This window comes from Callospermophilus lateralis, chromosome 2, assembly GCF_048772815.1.
Source record: "Callospermophilus lateralis isolate mCalLat2 chromosome 2, mCalLat2.hap1, whole genome shotgun sequence".
Taxonomy (NCBI): domain Eukaryota; kingdom Metazoa; phylum Chordata; class Mammalia; order Rodentia; family Sciuridae; genus Callospermophilus; species Callospermophilus lateralis.
The window spans coordinates 169,678,211-169,698,479 of record NC_135306.1 but is presented as its reverse complement, the minus strand read 5'-3'; the positions used below and the strand labels follow the sequence as shown (position 1 = coordinate 169,698,479).

At 45.8% G+C, this 20,269-nt stretch overlaps 1 protein-coding gene across 1 annotated transcript in view; it reads right to left on the bottom strand.

The window, feature by feature from the left end:
- Slc6a5 (solute carrier family 6 member 5) overlaps nt 1-20,006 on the bottom strand; it is a 47,589-nt gene extending 27,583 nt beyond the window's left edge. The window contains exons 1-7 of the mRNA XM_076842594.2: nt 19,938-20,006; nt 19,100-19,636; nt 16,403-16,541; nt 13,707-13,838; nt 13,225-13,398; nt 5,755-5,896; nt 2,914-3,046 (exon numbers count right to left, since the gene is read on the bottom strand). Coding sequence (XP_076698709.1) covers nt 2,914-3,046; nt 5,755-5,896; nt 13,225-13,398; nt 13,707-13,838; nt 16,403-16,541; nt 19,100-19,636; nt 19,938-20,006 — 1,326 coding nt within the window. The remainder of the gene's footprint in view (nt 1-2,913; nt 3,047-5,754; nt 5,897-13,224; nt 13,399-13,706; nt 13,839-16,402; nt 16,542-19,099; nt 19,637-19,937) is intronic.
- Between the last annotated feature and the right edge of the window lie 263 nt (nt 20,007-20,269).

Here is a 20,269-nt window from a genome sequence, read left to right as displayed (position 1 = left end):
AGGAACTGAGTTTACTGTGCTGCAGGAAAGGAAGGACATCTCTGTGGCATAGAAATGACTGTGCTGGGTGAATTTCAATCACAAAGGAGTTTGCCATAATGAGCAGCTTCGGTCACGCCATTCAGCTTGGCTCTCAAATAATTTTCAGGATTAATATCTGTACAACCCAGGCCAGGATAATAAATTGTGGTTCATCATTTCTGGTGGTATCCCACATTGAAAAAAAAAATAATTGATCATTGATCTTTGGTCAGAAAACTTCCTCAATAAAGAGGGGATAAGTTAGCAGATCTAAAGAACATAAAAACCTGCTCAGGACTTCTTAAAACATCCTCTCCTAGAAAGCCTACAAAATTCAGCATCAAGGAATAAATTCTGAATTGGCTGGAAGAACTGATTATAAGGCATTCCAAAACAGCACAGAAGAGCAAGGCTTCAAAGAATCCTAGCGAATGTTCACTCAGGCCCTTGACTTTGCAAATGAGAAAAGTAAGGTCCAGATGCATCCTGGGATTTCCCAAGTCACACGTTGAAGCAGAGACCGGAGAGGAGTGGGAGGTCCTGACCCACAGTGGGAGGATGATGGATTTTCCCGATTCACATTTCCCACCAGCAGTCCCTCCTTGAAGAGAAGGCCAGATAGAGTCTAGGCCCCAGAGCAAGACAGACTTGGGTTCAAATTCCAACAGCCGTGAAAGACTGGGACCTCAGGCAATTTGGTCTCCCTTGATGAGCTTATAAAATGGAACCAATGCACTTACCCCAGCAGGGGGTTGTGAAAGCTGAATGAACAAATGCTTGTGCAACTGTCAATATAGTGCCTGGCACAGATGTTGCACAAAACTCCCTTTCTCTTCCCATTTCCCCCAAAATAGCACTGTTTTTGAGATGCCACCGTGGCACAAGACCCCCTTAATACATAGACATTTATAATAATAAAAATGAAAAGAGGGACTGGGACTGTGGCTCAGCGGTAGAGCGCTCGCCTAGCACATGCGAGGTCCTGAGTTCAATCCTCAGCACCAGAAAGAAGGAAAGAAAGAAAAAAAGAAAGGAAGGAAGGAAGGAAGGAGTTGTGTCTAACTACTTCTAAAAAATAAATGTTTAAAAAAAATGAAAGGAGCTGACTTACGTCCACTGATCATATGCCAGGTTTTACACATGCACTATCTCATTCATTCCTCACAGCAATCCTATGAGGCGTGTACTGCCATCCTCAATGTACAGATAAGGTGCTAGTTTCCAAAGGTTAAATAGCTTGTCCAAGTCAGTACTTGAACTCAGATTGGTCTGACTCTGGAGGCACCAGGTCATTTTTCCTCATGCCACCAAGATGGCTGCTATTCTCCCCGCTCCTCATTCATCACCTCTTCTCCAGCCAGGCACATCTTCACCTTCTAGCCTAGCCACTAGATCACGGTTTAGCGATAAGGGTCAGTCTCCACCCTTAGCCACAAGAGGCAATCCCGCCGGTGGAATATTGGTCCAACAAATACTTAGCTAGTCTCGCTGACCAATCTCTTGGCTGGGCCCTTTGAGGACAATGGAACTCCCTTCCTAGCTCAGTGCCAAGCCACAGAAGACAAGAACTCCAGGAAATCTAAGGCCACTCTGGGCATTGTTGTTAGGGTCACTTTAACATTGTCCTATCTTCCTACAGCCTTAAAAAGCCCACGATAATCCAGCCTCTAGTACTCTAAGCTAATCCCAGCTCTTATTATAGAAGGAGAAACTGAAGTCAGAGAAGGAAGTGATACCACTGCCCCCCCCCAGCGCACTCAGCAAGTGTTCAGACAGGATAATGCTAAAGGTAGAGGGCCTTAGACGTCACCCACCTGCCTTCCCCTTAGAAATGAGGAAACCAAAATTTCCTAAAATAGCTAAGATGAAAACATTCTCTTTTCATTTGTTGACAAGAACAAATAAAAGCTTAGAGCAAATTAAAAGCCCAGTCAAGTTTCACAGCCCAAGTGGAGATGTCCCTCTTCAGCAAACACCAGGAGAAGTCCCCAAGGTCAAGGTTAACCAATCCTTTTTGCATTACAAAACAACCAATAATATCTGGTGACTCCAAAAGGCATTTGCACGCTTCAGAATGAAAATGAAAACGTCTTTAAGACCCAAGGAATGAATATGTAATGGTGGACTCTGAGATCATAGGGTGTACAATGAGATTTGGTTCAAGTGTCCAGGCCAGGGCTTTCTGTGGTGACATTATCACCAACTGACTTTGGAAGGATCAGACCGTGTGGGGAGGCTGGTCTGTCCACCTCCAATCCTCACTCCTCAGAATGCCCCCAACCAGATACTCAAAGGTCCCCTCCCTCACAGTCTGATTGTTTCTAGCTGCTTGACTCTTCCCACATTGTGCGATTTGAGTTCTGCTACCTGTCTCAGGTGACCATGATATACCTGCCAATACTCATGATTTACATCCCTGTGTCACTAGATTATCCAGAAAGAACCAGAAAGACCTGTAATCAAAGGGCACCCAGGAGCAGGTCCATATGCCCAGAGAGAACACAGATTGGCTTATGTGGCCAAGGGGTGCCAGGTTTGAGTAGTTTGGAGAGTTTAAGGAAAGCAACCAAATCACATCAGGGAGGCTCCATCTGTGGAACGAGTGTCTGCGCCTGATAGGACAGGGAGGAAACTAATCACAGTACCCTCACCACACCTCTAGAGCTCTCATTGGGTCCCTAATATGGCCCTGCAACAAAAGTGTTACTATCCCCATTTTGCAGACAGGAGTGAAGTCACTTTCCCAGAGCTCCACAGCTACTATGGGGCAGAATCAGAATTAACACCCACATCCACAGACTCCCTTCCCATTGCTCTGTTGCCTGCTCTATGACACAGCCACCCTAGGGCGTTCCACAGCTTTCTCTTACTTATATAAACCTAAGTTCTTACTTTTCCTGAAGTCTTGATTCCTTTAGCCAGGGATGCGTACACTATTACCCAAGCCAGGAAGAGGCAGAACGCTAGTGGCCACCTGATCTCCCCAGGATACTCAATCCCAGCAGAAATCTTCAGCACGAAGTACCTGAGGATTAAAAGAGAAGGGAGGGAGAGGAATGAGAGGGAAAGAAGAGGAAGTGACAGTCCTCAGCAGAGCCAGGAGCCTTGAACAAACCCAGCAATGTCCCCCAGCCTCCTCACCAGGGACCTAATCAGATCAGGTTGTGAGGGATTTGCAGATCTGGGCCCTCGCCCATAGCTGTCTGCAGAGACACCAGCTGGATCTACTGTGCTCTTAATGATGTGCTAGGAGGACACTTGTGGCCCTTGGCACAATTCTGAGCCAGACAGTCAGCCCACCATCATCTGGAACTGCCCCAGAAGTGCAATTGAAATTCCAAACTGTCAAGCATAATTTCTGTGTGTTTTCTGCATTGTTCTAGTGGGTTATAAGAATATTTGCATAATGCTAAATTTGAAAAATCAGTACACAGTAGAAACTGCTTATGCTAAATGACTAAAAATGCTCTGTATTTTAGTTCAGGTTGCACTGCGCAGTCCTGAAGCTGAGGTCAGCTACAATGTACAAGAAGGGGTGGCCTGACCTTATTCAAGCATTTTATTCAAAGCAGATATGCAGGTGCCAATAGAAGGGGGCTGCTGGTTATCTGTAGCTGCTATTGACAACCTGTGTCAATGAAGAAGTCACAGCCTGCCTGGCCTCTCTCCCACATCCCTAGCAGGTGAATGGAGCCTGGCTGGATGGCTAGCAGGGCAGCCAGGAGTCAATTTCAAGGTCACTGAGCCTGATAGCATATTCAGTCACTTTGATTCAGTGACAATCTAGCCACGCCTGCTATATGAAATTGCTATTTGTAGGTCCACATTTTTATGTGTCCTGAACAAAGGGCCATCAAGAAACCAGACTCCACAGGGCTACACAGGTTCTGACGTGCTGAGGGAAATGAGGACAGTGGTGCCATTCCTGACCTGGCCAGATTCACAGCCTCCTGCCAGCTAGCTACAGCCTCCTTCGGGCTGTTCTGCCACACTCAGTCATGCCCTTCAAAACAGGCAGGGCCGAGTTTTGTGAGTACAGAGCCTCCTTCAGTCCCAAACCTGGGAGCAAATGGGCTCAAAATTTGAGCAGGACTAACCCCACAGTGGAATTTAACTTAGCTCCATGGTAAAACCTTGGGGATCAAATTTCCCAAGGTTGGGGGGAAACTTCCCCCATGTCCCCATTGCTGAAAAAATCCACTTATTCAACAATTGCACAGTGCCTTGGCCATCTCAACTACTCTGTGCTTCAGTAAGAGACCTGGTACAAGTCCCAAAAAGCTCCTGATAACATTTCTTCTTAGAAATTAAAACTGGCCCCAGGGGATCAGTAACAACCACCAAAAGCAGGTTCACAAATCGTTTTCCAGGATACCAACCACAGAGATTGTGTGGTCAGATTTTGTCAGATACCACCAGGCCAGGCTCAGATTTCCATTGCTCAGAGTGAATTGAAGGCCATCCATATCACCCCTTTGAGAACTGTCTTCAGAGGATTAATCATTCATCCTTAATCTCCCTTCTATCCTGCAGGGGACAACCATGCACCTTTTGAGACCATACAGAAAAGAAAATCTGAAATGGAAATTAATGGCAACTGGGAGAAATAGCGAGGTATGAGTGACCACTTCTTACCACCTAGTAAAGGTCACTAGCTGTTAACCCAGATGTAGAAGCACAGAATTGTGTTCTACTCATTGTGGCCCCCACCCCACCCCTGTACCCTCCAATATCACAATCTGCATAACTAACTGGAGGCCCATCAATATAGGTATTTTATTTGGCTCCAGTGTTTTATTTGAATTATTTTTTGCTAACATTTAAAATGGGAGAGATCACATAAAAATCTAGGTTATATTTCCAACTTCTCTTGGGAAAGGGAAGCTCTAATGATGCTGCTCCATATTCCCACAGGCAGTGAGGAGATGGGGCTGAGCATCACTGGCTTCCCTTACACAGGGCAGGTGTCCCCTTCAGTTTTTCACAGTCCCCACCATTCTCTATAGTCTTACGTGTCTGTACTTTACTCATTTATATTCCCTACCAGGTCCCTGAGCACATTTGAGTTTACAACTTCTTACTTAAAGGTTAGCTGGAAAATACTCTTTTTTTACCCTTGAAATGTCTACATTTACCTTCTTAAGATACAATTTCATGAAATTTTCTAAATCTTCCTAAAGTAGCTGAGAATTGCCTAGTATCTTTGAGCCTCAGTATTCAATGTACCGTAATATAGATATAGAAAATAGAAAACTAAGCTATAGAGAGAGAAAGATAGAGGAGGAAATTCATTCTTATTTATATTAAAACTTTGATAATGACTGAATTTCTTATTTTTTGCCTTTCTTCCCTGAAAGTCAAGAGCAGTTGGGAAAAAAAAAAATTATCTGGTTAACTGAAGGCCTGCCTTGATCACACTGGATCAAGGTTACAATTTTTTTCCATTATTGTGACGAATTACAGAAGCATTGATCTTGTTCCCACCAGCCATCTTCCAGCCAACCCTCATCTGAAGGCCTCCAATGTATCACAATCTGCATCTGGAAGCCAAACCAGGAAAAATATGTACTTCCCTGAGCAATCAAGATACACATGGAAGTGACCCAGCATGCCACCCCCTCACCTCTAGTCTTTAAAATGAGCATCTATAACTCACTGGGCTTCTCTTAGGAAGTTCACACACACACACACACACACACACACACACACACACACTCTCCCCGGCCATCTTACTTGAAGTACTCTTCACTCCCACTGACAAACGTCTTGTTGGCCTGGCTGGTGAAGTTGACCATTGTCAAGTTGGGATAGGCAGTCATGCAGAAAGTCGAGTTCTTGATTTGTATTTTGGGATGCTCACTAATAACACAGGAATCTGTTTAGGAGAGGATGGAAGAGAAACACGGTGAAATCTGTACAGAGAATACATACACCTGTCTGTCGGTCTCCATTTAAATATAAGCCAAATACATTTGCCAAGTATTAGAGGGTGAATCTGGGAAAGTGTTAACCAAGATGTAGAAGCACAGAATTGTGTTCTACTCATTGTGGCCCCCACCCCATTCCCATATCCCCAGCAGGACCTTGTACTGATAACAATGGCTCACATTTATGTGGGATCTAAGCACTTTGCAAGCATTATCTCATTTGACTGCTCACAACAATGTACACAGCAGGTACTATTATCTCCATTTTTAAAATATGGAAATGGGCTAAGGTTAAGTAACTCTACCAAAGTCACACAGCAAATGAGGAAGAGAATTTGAATTCAAACCTGGAAGGTCATTGTGACTCTACAGAAAACAAATGAATTGTATAAATGAGTTTAATCAGAGATAAACAAACTTCCTGAAGTGTTACAGCCACAGAAGCTTAGCAAGCTCATCCTAGACCCCCTGCTGGGTGCCACAGCCAACCCACCAGAAGCACTCTAAGATCCCTATTCTGTTCCCCTGACCTGGGTGGGTAGGTGAATGGAGGCAGCAACCACACAGGAAAACCTGCAACAAGAGCTGACACAGTGTTACTCAAGGAATCTGAACCCCGTGGGACATTTGGTGATGTCTGGAGACATTTTTAACTTTCATATCAGGGAACTGGGTGCTACTGGCATCTAGTGGGTAGAAGTCATGGATGCTACTAAATATTCTAAAATGTACAAGTTAGTCCCCCAAAACAAAGAATTACCCAGCACAATATGTCAGTAGTGGTGTGGCTGAGAAGGCCTGGGATAAGAAGTGGGAGTTGCCATGTGAATCGTACTATGTCAGGCACAATGCTGGACTCTTTTAACAATTATTATTAGCTCACAAAATCTTCACAAAACCCACGAGGTGCATTTTATTATCTTCATTTTAAATAGGAAGAAGCTGAAGTCTTTCTTACCACATTATAATGTCTAACAGCTTTATAATAAAATACAGATAAATTGACAGATATTTTAAACAAAGAGTCCACCAGGCCTAATCCTAAAAGATACTGTTTTGTAAAGGAGTAAATAGTAATAACAACCATCACTTGTATGGCACTGATGGTGGCTTAGACACTCTTTCAAGTGTCTTATAACCACAGGCTAATTTAAGCTTCACGCCACCCCTCTGAGATAGGCACTGTAATTATCTTTGTGTTACAAAGAAAGGAAACTAGAGCCCGGAGAAATGCTCACAGGGTCGTGCATCAAGTCACAAAGCAAACAAGCACCCTCTCTTTGGAATCCGTCCTCTTAAATTCTCTGCTATGAAATAAAGAGCAAGGATCATGACCTCAGACACCTGTAGACCCCAGGATGGCAACACCAATGAGGAGGGCACAGAATGGAGGACATAGAGAGAGGCGGGGACCGTGCCCAACAGAGTACTCCAGTCAATCAGTGCCAGGCTTTTTCAGATGTTCTGGCAGAAAATTTAGATATTGGTGTGAGATCTTTCAATTTTAAAACGTTGAGAGCTGGGGGGTGGGGGGTATAGCTTAATGGTATGACATTTTTCTCATATGTACAAAGGCATGCAGTTGGCTGGCACTCAATAAATTTTTAGCCATAACTCAATCATCACTGTTACAGCTTTTCATGCAGTGAACATCTCTGATCCTCAATATCATCTCCCCCAAGCCCAATAGCCTCCATAAATTACCTACTGCCTTCCACACATCCTCCATAATGCCTCAGAATATTGGGTAAAGAGTAAAACAATAATCATAAGACTCCTTTCCCTTTGCTGAATTCTTCAGACTAGGATTTTTCAACAGCAGTCCTAAGGCCATTTGGGGTCAGATAACTCTTTCAGGAAGCTGTCCTGCACATTGCAGGGTATTTAGCAGCACCCCATCCTCTGCTCACTAAATGTCAGGAGCATTCACAAGCTGCCCAGTTGCAACAACCAAACATGTCTCTGGAACACTGCCAGATGTCCCCCATAAAATCCTGGGCGGAGAAACTCTGCTTTTAGATATCTCTAAGTAGCTTTCTCTTCAATATTATCTTCTGTTTTATTTAATGAAATAACAGTTTCAGGAGGATTCCCAGCTAATAATCAAATATTTACTCGGGAAGATTTTGTTCCCCCTAGCAGCAAACTGAACCAAGGCAATTAAAGCACCATCCATATCCCTCTTTGGCAAGTAAGTGCAGGAATTCTTTCTCTCCCTCCTGCCCCCAAATGACATCCATCTCCGAGGACCAGAGATCTCTAATACTTGGGCAAATGTCAAATTCCTACTTCCAAAATTGCCATTGTGGAGCAGGCAGGCTCCTTCCCTAAAGAGCGCCTCTGGAGGTTTCTGGATCACTGGGCTGCAGCAGTTCAAGGTGACAGTTGCTGCAGCAATGCAGCAGCCTCCGCTCCTTCACTCTCTGCAGCCTCAGGTCTCCTGTAATATCCCTTCCCACCACTGGGCGGCAGGAGCACGCTTCCCAGCGCAGGGCCGTTATGTCTGCAAGCGAAAAGGATGGATGGGCCTTCTCATCACTGAGCTCCGCGGCCCAGCAACCCCGAACAAAGAACAGTGATAATGATCGTGCTAAATTGAAAAGCTGTTGGAATGGGATTTTCTTTATTCGGGCAATTATTAATAAATGGGAAGACTAGGGAGAATAGGAATCATTTAATTAAAGTTCTAATGAAAATTGAGCCATTCCAGAAATAGAAATGGTATTTATGTTGTTCCCATTTGGAGTGACCCTGCTAGCTCCTATTTTCACAAAACGGCTGCTGGTCTTACTTGGTAGGGCACAGATTAGTTGTTCTCCATTATAGATACCTGGAGGGTTGAGTCACCCCAAAATAGTGTCTTCTACAAATTTGCACCTTAGAAAATAGGTGTAAAACTCAACCTCTACCCATGGGTAGACCTAGGTACAATGCCCTGGCTGCTCTGTGGTGAGGTAGAGCTCCCAGATAGCATGTCCCTAGCAGCACTGAGAGACGCATGGGACAACCATTCGCGCCCTGTGGTTGAAGGTCACACTGATGGGCCATTTATCCCCTCTCTCCTAGGATAAGTCTTCTTACCTAGCTGTCATGAGGGTGGGTAGTAAAGGGGTTAAGAGGGAGAAGGTGAACCTGAAGGCCATTTGGGGCAAAAAGATTTTTCTGTCTCCTAAGTAAGCCTCACTTGGTGTGTTCACTTGGGAAATTGTACAGGAATATCTGCTGTCTGGACTAACAATTGTCCAGCAGAGCAGATGGCTCTACAGCTGTCTGCGTCTCTGCAGGTCAGGACACTATCACTTTTTCTAAATCATACAAGAACCCCACAATATCAGTCCTCCTGCACGTGACAGCATGACCCCCCGGGAATGGAACACTCCCAGGCGCAGATAACACCAAATGAGATGGAAGGGCTGCACAGAGGAAGAGTGGGGTTTTGACACCTTGTTCTTTTAACAAAAAAAAAATTAAAGCAATGGCTAGGGATGAGATAGGATCTGCTGAGCCTGCCTATAGGCTCACAGGGAATAATCAAAGTGAAAAATGTCCATTGTCTCTGCTCAGAGCTTGCACAGTTTTTATGGTTTGTACCAGTCGACCAAAGCTTAGCTGTGTGATGTCTCTACTGTGCCTTTTATGTTGCTATGAGTCAGACTGGAAACAACAAAACCAAACCAGGGCAGGGTCTTGCCTGTCTTGGCCCTACCCTTTGTGTGTGGCCTAATTGACATTCTCAGTTTACTTTTTAAAATGTGTGTGTGTGTGTGTGTATGTGAGAAAGAGAGAGAGGGAGAGAGGGAGTGTGTGTGTGTGTATGTGTGTACTAGCTATAAGATAAGCACATGATAGAAAATACAGAAAAGAATGGCCCCAAATCCACCACTGTTAATATTCTGTGTATAATCTTTCTATATTTTATATCCATGTACATATTATTACTAAAGATAAAATTATAAAAAAACAAAAATAACAAAAAATTGAGGACGGGGACTGTGACTCAGTGGTAGAGTGCTGGCCTCACATGCATGAGGCACTGGGTTCGATCCTCAGCACCACATAAATGTAAAATAAATACATTGTGTCCACCTAAAACTAAGAAATAAATATTTAAAAAAAGAAAATTATTCTAAAATTTGCATCTTGCTATAACATTTAACATGATATGATGAGAATATTCCCATGTTTAAACTATGGAGTAACTCAATAATTGTATGAATTCTATCAAATATTTAAGTGCTTCTACTGTTTTCCAATATTACAAGCATGACTATAATTACCAATTTTGTATAGTATTTACCTGACCCTAATCTCCCTCATAAAATAGACTTTTAGAAGTGGAAACTAACAATTCACCCAAGCTTTCTTCTTATCCCATAGAATTTTTTTTTAATTTCTTTCTTTTTTTTTTTTTTTTTTTAGTTTTCGGTGGACACAACATCTTTATTTTATTTTTATATGATGCTGAGGATCGAACCCAGCGCCCCGCTCATGCCAGGCGAGCATGCTACCACTTGAGCCACATCCCCAGCCCTTATCCCATAGAATTTCAATAATAAACATCAGTTAGGGAACAACTGGAGTAATATCACTTTGCTGAGACTTATGGAATAGAACCTTGGACCAAAGATTTTTCAAGAACCTTGGACAAATAGAAAGTCAGAGGTTACAAGACCCAAATTCTAGAACTGATTCTGCCTTGTAACTTAAACCTTGAACCTTAGAGTCCATTTTGCCACACGCAAAATAGTGATCATGCCACCTGACATTCGGAACTCATAGGACTCCCATAAGAAAAACAGAAACATTTATAAAGCCACTTTGTGGATTGGAAAGCATTTAGCATAGTGTTTAGGTCCATGGCTTTGGAAAGTGGGTAAACTTGGATTCAAATCCCATGTCTACACATGGCTAACTCCATGACTTTGACCTCAAATTTTTTTTTTTTTTTGCCTGTAAAATGGAAACAACGATAGAACTCATATGTTATTTGTTGTCCACCTTGACATTGATAATTCAATAAAAGTTATGTCTGCAAGCGAAAAGGATGGATGGGCCTTCTCATCACTGAGCTCCGCGGTGCTTGCTGTGGAGTAAGGGATGCACTTATATTGTTAGTAGAGGAGAATGGCGTTTCTAAACTACTATTCCTCCAGAAGGACAGCTGCAGGACACTGTCATTATGACTCATGTTATCCCTGAGGCGAGTCCCCAGGGAAGAATCCCATGGAGCCTGAATCAACCCAACAGCCCTGCTCCAACAGGCCCCCTCATGGAAAGTCACTTCCCTCCCAGACACAATCTGGAAAGAACAAGCAGGACTCTGGGATGAGCTGGGATCATGAGGTAGTTCTGCATTCTAACATAGCAACCATCTTCAGGAAGCTGTTCTGGCCACTGATTGTTGGTTGTGACTCTACTCTGTACAGCTATTTAGTGGAATTGACCCATACAGCAGCTTTGCAGAGCTAACTGCCGTGCAGCGCAAAAAAACGTTGGCTACTCCATTCCAAAACTATCTAAGGGGAGCCTAATTAAAGAATGTGGAGTGGCCCTGGGTTCAGTCCCCAGCTCGCATACACATGCACACAGATATGGGCCTAATGGTTCTTCCCCTTGGTTGCACCTGGGGAACTTTAATAATACAGATCTGTAGCCTCTGTCCCTAAATAATCTGATTTTAATTGGTGTAGATGAACCCTAAATAATGTTTTGATTTGTTAGTTTTCTTGGGTAATACTAACATTCAGCAGCTGAGCTTAAGAACCAACGTGCTAACCTAAGAAACACAGAAATGGTACAGATGAGCACACCATGCTCAGAGAGACTAAGGAACAGACTCTTGGGTCATATAACCAAAAAATCACACCTCTGGAAACCTTCATACATCTCCACCCCTCTATTTCTGAGCACTTCCAGGTTTTGGATTTAATGGGCACGTGTCTAGTTTTAGTTCCCCTTCAAAGCTTCTCTAGGTGGAGGCTGGACATGGTGTGTATGTACAGGCACCTGAGGGAAAACACACTCCAGTGGGAATTGCTGTCTTTAGGTGCTTATGGCTCTCTTGGGGATTTGGAGGGGGGGTTGTTTATCCTTTGCTCTTACACACAAAGAAGCAAACATTGCCTGAGTGCTGAACTGGGCAGAATACAGGGAGGAAAGAGCTGGTTTGGCAGGCCAATACTAAGAGTCAATCATAGATAGCATAAGCACATGGCCTCAGCATGAACTCAGCTTAAGGAGAACACAGATCTACCAGGGAAAAAGTAAACTCTTTGCTTAAGGTCTCCATGAAAATGACCAAAGCTTTCAAAATTGGCTGATACTAATGCCTTCTATTTGTAGAGTTTTATACCTTTGCAACTGCCATCATATCCCTCATGTCTTTTCTCCATACAATAGCCCATAAGATAGATAGGGTACAGAATATTATTATTTCTATTTCTCAGATGAGGAAAACTGAGATGCAGAGAGAAATCATTTGGCCCAGACATACATACAGTCAGAAGCAGAGACAGCTTATAGACCAGAGTCTTGCTCACATATCTGCCCTGTTTCCCCTCCCTTTCATTCTTGCCCTCCACCCAAGAGACTGACAGTTGCCCCCAAGACCTCAAGTTCTAATGGATTTCACACCTGCAAAGTCTTCCAGGAACACCCCCTGACTCCCCAGCAGATGTGCCCTCCTCCAGGCACTGTGTTATGCATACTTATCTCCAAGGTCTAGGCCTATGTGTTTGCTCCCATATTGACCTTGTGCTGAGCAGTACATTGTGAAGGATGTCCCTAGGATCACTTGTATCACTCTCCTAGACTCTAGAACCTAGAGCATCACTTTTCAAATTGTGATGTGCTTGATCTTGACAAAATGCAATTTCTAATTCCAGAAGGCTAGAGAGAGGCTTTCAAACCGCTCCCAAGTAATGCCGCTAGTCTGACAAACACTCTATGAAACAAAAGAAGAACCTAGACTACTTTGTAAAGCTTGAAATTTCCTGACCCCACTCAATTTCCTTAAGCCAACTGCATCCTGGGTAGGACTGTGAATCTGCATTTTTAACAAACATTAAGCTATTCATGAGCGAACAAAAATTGACCATTCCCCCTCAGAACCATGAACTCCTTAAATGCTTAAATTAAGTATGTCTGGCTGTTAGAAATCAGCTTTGTGCCCCCAGAACCTAGTATAGAACCTGGCATGCATAATATGTGTTCAATTAATCTTTGTTAAATGAATAAGTGTTCAAAACACACACAACTGAAGTACGTCCAAACTTACCTAATAGGAGTTTGGTTTTATCTTTGCATTCTGGCGTGTTCCAAGGGTTGTTGCAGGAGCCCCAGGGTAGCACAGACACAAAGGAGGCAAACAGGTAGAAAAGTGTGTAGCAAATAATCACATTGTAGTATATGGCTATTAGGACAGAGATGATCAGCATTGCGATGCCACAGCCTGCAAAAACAAAAATTCAGGGATTCATTCCACCTCAAATCCTATAGAATGCTAATGACTGGGCACAAGGTGAGGACCTTGGTCTGGACTCTCTTGTGCAGATGGATGCACTAACAGTGGAAGTGAGTCTCTGTCTACCTGGGGCATTGAGACATAATGCCAGGAATTCAACAATGACAGAGATGATCTTGGGCCATTCTTTACTAGAGTTAAATACTAGGGAGTTCCACCAATCATGAAAATAGATCTTCCTTCCCAGAGCTGCGTGGTGGCAGAGAGGGCAGGAATAAGAGATGGTCTGGACTCACCTTGTAAAGCTGGGATAGCCTTCCATACAGACACTGGCCCCTGGCTGGCAAACTGGCCCAGTGACACCTCTAGGAAGAAGATAGGCAACCCAGCCAGTGCCAGCATCATCAGGTAAGGAATGAGGAAAGCACCTTGGAAAGAGAGAGTTGGACGTGAGAGCCCTGGGAGGCAAAGGCACGGCTCCGGCCCACCTTAACCCTCTGGGTTAGGAGCTGGGCCTCCTCTCAATAAACTAAAGGACAATTTATCCTCTTTTCTGAAGACGTGTTTGATATTCTAAATCAACAAGAAGCACCCACAAGACATGTTAGGGTAGACATGCAAAAACACTCCTCGTTTCGATTTCTCACCAGACAGGATGCTAGGGGTTATATGTTGGTGGACTTTTCTTTACAGTCATTCAATTTCCCAAAATAAAGTCTTTCCAGGGTTCAAAAAGTCATGCCTTCCACTCATTATTGGAGGTAGATCTGGTAAAATCTCATCAGAGCTGAAACCTCCAAGGACTTAAAGTCTGCTCGGCTAGTCTCCAGAGACCCTCCTTTATGTTACCTGCACATCTGACAACCAGGTAGAGCCCGGCTCTGCTCCACAGGCAGCCAGACCTTTTCCCTCTCCCCCCACCACCATCACACATGTCTCAGCTTCCTTTACATGAGACCTCTCCCTTCCATCCTTCAGGGTTGACAAGTGCTCCTTCCTTCAGGTAATCTCCCCTCTGTGTCCTTCCACAGTACCTGGCCCCAGGCACTCCAAAGTATTTATGTGGGTATCTTGTCTAGGCTAGGAGCCCCCTGAAGCCCTCCAATATAGGTTTCCTTATTCCCAGAATGCACGACCTAGGCCAACAGTACTTGGAGGGCCTCCACAGGCTTGCTGGGTTCTCTAGGGTTCTTTCCCTTTGAGGATTCTTTGAAGTTGTTTGAGAGAAGCTTGGGGAATTGCCATGACCTTTGAAAAGGTTTTCAGCAGAGAATGACTTTGCAAGGGTCAAGGTTAATTCAGGGGACTAGAGATGCCAGAGCTCAGAGCACTGCTCAGTCAAAAAAAATCATGAAAAAGAAAAAAAACTGATCCTTGGGAGTCCTAGTGTTATTCCCACATTTCTTCCAACTTCCTGTCCACCAGAAGGGCCTTTCCAGCCAAGGGTTCTCACAACCACCAAGGTCCAGCAGGAGCCAGGGACTGCTGCTGGGGAATAAAACCCAGGATCCTGCTGTAATCCTCTCTAAATGGGTTTTTTTTTAGAAAGATGTGGATTGTGCAATCCTGCTCCTGAGGAAGGGGCCAGCTCCCCACCAACCCTGAGGGCTGCAGTGGGTATCAGGATCCGCAGTGCGGAAAAGGCTGCCTCCGCACCTCCAGGTGCCTGGCTCGGCTCAGATGCGCCTGGGAACCAAACTGCAGGCACAATCCTGCACTCTGCAGACTACCGCGGACCAAATTGGCGTGCTGAATCCCCTTCCCACCCTTCATTCCCATACCCAACTCCCTTTAGGTCCCTAAGCTTCTTATGGCACCTCCTGCCCACTTTCTGCACACTGTTCTGAGGACTCCCTGTGGGAAATGAAATAGAAACCCAGGTAGGATGTCCCCATTCCCGTGGCTAGCACGAATTCTTCTGCTTCCAGGGCACCCCTATTGCAAAAGCTCTGCGGTCCTCATAAGTACTTGTCAACGTGTCCTAAATTGGAATGGAGAACTCATCTATTTCCCATTTTAATTGTGCCCTGGCGCAGCACCTGTCCCTCCTTGTGCACCAAATTCGGCCTAGAGCCAGATCCAAAAGACAAAAAGAGGGGGGAAATGAGTAAGAAAAAAAACCTATGGATGGGGCCACGGGTCTCCTCCCTTTGGTTCAATTGAGAAGACGTGGAAAGGAGCTCTAGGGCAAAGTCCTTTCCTAGAGGGGACTTGCCAGTTAGCTGACCTGGGGGCTAGCCACCTTCCCTGTGGTGCCTCCACCATGGGCGGGCAACCAAGGATCTTTTCTTGTGGGATCTTTTCTCCTTGTACAATGAATTCTAGTGGCCCCATAACTGGAATGGTTTTCGTTCAACAGCAGTGTATTTCACTAAGTTGAGGACAAAAGGTAGCAAACATGTTTTTGCTAAGGGAGTTTGCTGAAATGAAAATATGCCCTGCTTTTGCTTAGGAGTGTGTTGGGGTGGGATGCTTCTGAGAGTCTCAGAGGGTATGTACGACCTCCAGCCCCTCTTGGCTGGCAGCCCTTGGCTAGAATGCATTCCGCACACATTCCCAAAGTCTCCAAAGGAAGTTCTGCTTTCCACATTATAATGTCAAAGGTTTTTAATTCGGGTCTCCAGGACTGCAGGGCTACAGAATCTAAAGGTGATTCGGTGCAGGGAGTACCAACACTTCCTTAATACTTGGCGCCGAACTTCCCTGCGCCCTTGTCCACTTGGCTCAGGACCCGGTCCCCCAAACTGGGCCAGTAGAGGTTCCTGGGGCCCCTGAGCCATCTCCAGACGAAAGCCTCCGGAACCTAAAGCCAAACGGTTACAACCGCTCCTGCCTCCTGGCTTTACTTTCAAATCTACGGAGCAAGGAACTAGAGTACAGGAGGCGACCCTGAGCTTTCCCTCCCCGCCCCTGCCTGAGGGCTCCGGGCCCCCTCCAACCCTCAAGTGCCCGCCCCGCCGCGCCGCAGGCGGAAAGAGCTGAAAAGCCATACCTCCCCCGTTCTGGAAGGCCAGGTAGGGAAACCTCCAGACATTGCCCAGCCCCACTGCGTACCCCACCATGGACAGGATGAAGTCCAGTTTGCTGGACCAGTTCCCTCGGGCCTTATTCTCATCCCCTTGCTCGTCCTCCTGGGGGCGGAAAAGCACATTGTCGGATAACAGCCCCGGTTGGTCCGCAAGCAGGCCCCATTCCTCCCCTCCCCCCAACTGGGGGTCCTTCCCAGCAAGCAGTCCCCAACTTTTCAACCAAGGATGCATCAGCAAGCAGAAACCCAATTCTAAAGAAAGGATGCATCTACAAGCAGGGCCCTCACCCCTCAACCCTGCATTGAGAGTCAGCAAGCAGGCCCCCAATTTTTAGGTGAAGATCCATTTTAAGCAGACCCCCTGAGCCCCTCTTTCCCAAGCCCTACAGTCAGGGCACACAGCAAGCAGCTTTTCCAAACCTTTACATGTAGACGGATTGCAAGCAGGTCCCTTCACCCCAACCCTTCACCAAGAGTTCATTTGGCAAGCAGTCCCCCAACATCATGCCTAAATTTCCCAGCAAGCAGGTTCCTGACCACTCCTCCCCTCCCCACAAAAGCCCTCACTGTCCACCTTTCTTCATTGAAGTGTGAGCCAAAGCTAGAAAGAGAGCTGCAATGCTTAAAGCCAGCCAGAGCCTCTGCCTCACTTTCTCTATTAATGCCTGCAGCAGAACCTGCCTGATCAGCGAATTAAATCCTTCCTTCAACCCTGGGGCAAGGGACATGGGCAAGATGGAAATAAGAAGTGAAACACAGAGAGAACAGAGAAGGCAGAGATGGTGAGATAGGCTTTCTGAAACCTTGAGTGCTCTAAACTTTAGTATCAACCAGATAGATAACCCTAGGCAAGGCACTTGTTCTCAAAACCTCTGTGTCCCCATTTGTAAAATGAAGGGCTAGAATGATTGTCCCATAAGGCAGCTGCCAGTTCCAGCAATCAAAGAATTTTGGGGGCTCACTTCTCCAAACTCACATAAAATGACTTATTGGGGGATAATACCTGGTTCAGGAATGCTTTACTAAATGCTGGGCTACCTCAGATGATTTCTAAAAGTGTTCAGGGTAGCTGGGCACTGCACAAGGTCTCCAGGGACTCAGGCCACTGCACAACTTCTACCTCCTCCACTTTTTATTTTAACACTGTTCTATAGTCCCGCACTGCTCTACAGGCCCGCTGTTCTCTCAGGAAGAGGGGAGATCGAGGGGAGGGAGAAGAAGGACCAGGGTGGGTACCAGAAAGGCAAAATCAGATACATGAGCAGGTTGAAAAATAAAGAACTTTCAAGAATCTGAACATCTGCAAAATTTCGCTTTACTTCTCCCACACAGTATCATCTCCACCTCTAACCCCACCCTCCAATCTTTGGGGTAGATTGGAAAGGGTGGGAGTTCCGGCTCTTTTTGCCGCAGTGCAGAGGTTAGGCACAGCATGTGAAACAAAATTTCATCTCCACCTGGGATCACACTGTGGAGTGTATGCTGTGAAAGGCAGATAATACACAAAGGCCAATGCTCAAGGAATAGACCCCAAACCCAAGGGCAAGTGGGAATGTCCAAGTTTATATTTATTTCTAGTTATCCTAACACCTGAGCTTCTGATGTGTGGGCCTGTAAATGATTAAGAATGTACGTACAAGTGCATGTATGTGTTTATGTACACACAAACAGTAGTGTGACTAAGGTTAGAATGAGTGTATAAATCACATCTCACATGGGCAGACATTCTGGTCCAGCATTCTCCCCTACCTCCCCCAATACACACACACACACACACACACACACACACACCCCACATAGGCCTAGCCCCTGAGCCCTGGGAAGGAGATAGAAAAAAAGGCATGCAATGGGAAGGGGAGAGTGAAAGAAGAGAGAGAGAAGGAAGGAAGGAGAGAGGCTGGGGAAAAATGGAAACAAAAGCCCACAAAGGAGCAGGCAGTTGCCTTCATCCCTAACCCAGGGATTGGGATCTGCTCTGTGAATTTTTCATGCCTCTGGTTGAATTGTAAAGAACCAAATGCAGGGGTAGAGTCAGGTGGGTGGAGCCTGACATTTATCTAACCGAAGTGGTCTACATTAGGGGTAAAAATACAAAATCATGATGGCAAAATTTGATTTGGTTTTGGAAGAGTCCAGGCAAAAGTTGGCCCTGAAGCTTAAGCTTCAGTAGCTCTTATAAACCCGCCTCTCACCAAATAAGTTCACAGATGATAAATGTTAACTGGCAGTTTAAAGACTACAGAACATGTATTATTATCCCCTTCCCACGGGCTTTTCTCTGTTTCTTTTAAATCATAATTTAAAAAAAAAAAAAAAAACGAAAGACCCAGTCATTGACAGGCGAGGGAGTCGTGTCTGCATAAAGGGATAGAATCTATCTGCTTCAACTATTTCTTAATTTACACCCATATTCTAGCTACCACGGAGGCTGGGAAGGAGCATGTCGTGGCCCCTCTGGCAGGGTCACTGCAGCCCTCGCGCCCTGAACTGACGACCCCAGCGCTGTGCGAGCTTCTGAAGCCCCAAAGCTGACTATTGCATCCACCACCTGGCACTGCCAACCCGTCTCCCCATCAGCACACGTGCACCCGCCACGGCTCAGCTTGCCTCTCGCGCGGCTGGAGAGCAGGCGGCGGCGCGGAAAGCATACGACCAGCTTACCTGTGTGGCAGTAGTGGTCACGCTGCCCGGGAGCACCGATGCGATCCCATCTGTGCCCAGCACCACGGTGCTCTGGCTCATGTTCACCCAGCCCACAGACGGGGTATTGTTCCGCTCCAACGTGCCCTTGCCCACACTCACGTTTTCATCCCCCTCTGGGCCGCGCAGAACCGGGATCTTACAGTGCAACGCGTTGCCGGGCCCGGCGCCCCCAGAAAGAGGGGTGCCCTGCGCGCTGTACCCTTCGCTTAAGTCTGGAAGGGCCGCTGAGGCCGCCTGCGCCTGCGGGCTACTGAGTTTGCAAAACCCCACTCCTGGCCGCTGGGCCTCGCAGACTCGTGCATCCTCGGACTGGAAAGTTTGGGCGCCGGTGGAAGCGGATCTGGGCACACGTGGTGGTGGAGCGACGGCGGCGGCAGAGGGAAGCTCCTGCTCCGGACTCGTTCTTGGTGCGCACGGGCTCTCCCGGTGGTCCGGGGCCGCCGCTTCCATGCTGTTGACTGGTTGTTTATTCGTTTCCTTGGAAGCACTGCAATCCTGCAAACACAACGTCAAGTTCGTGCAAAAAAAAAAAAAAAAAAGTCACGGCAGCTTAAAAATATCTGCGACTACATATAAAGACTTTCACAGCACAGGTCCAGACACAACATCTGGGGGAGCAAATGGAATCTGGATTCTTTTTTCTTTCACCAGTTCAATTAGCATTTCTCAATTAGGGAGTCAATAACCAGACGACATAAAGAAGCTAATATTCCCTCTGATGGAGGATGAACCAAAAAAAAAAAAAAAAATAGAATTTTTTTTTTGAGGGGGGAAGGGAGACTGGAAATAGCCCTACAGCCATGAGTTCCCTGCCCCTTTTGGATTTCAAATCACGGTTGTGGGGTGCCCGCGTCTCCATCACCATTGTAGAAAGATTCTTTAATTTTCCGCCCCATTTCCTTTGTCATTCAACAATGCACATTGCCTTTCCCCCCCCCCCCCCCCCCCCGCATAGACAAGCTGTGACCACAAAGCTGATGCCCTGGCACCAGCCAAGGCTTGAGGCCACGTCGGTTGCACGAAGCCCAGTGCTCCAAACCCACCCCCGCCCACCAGGTAGCAAAGGCAAAGATAAAGATCAAGATCAGAATAATAAACAAAAAAGCAATAAGCCAGACTTAAAACACA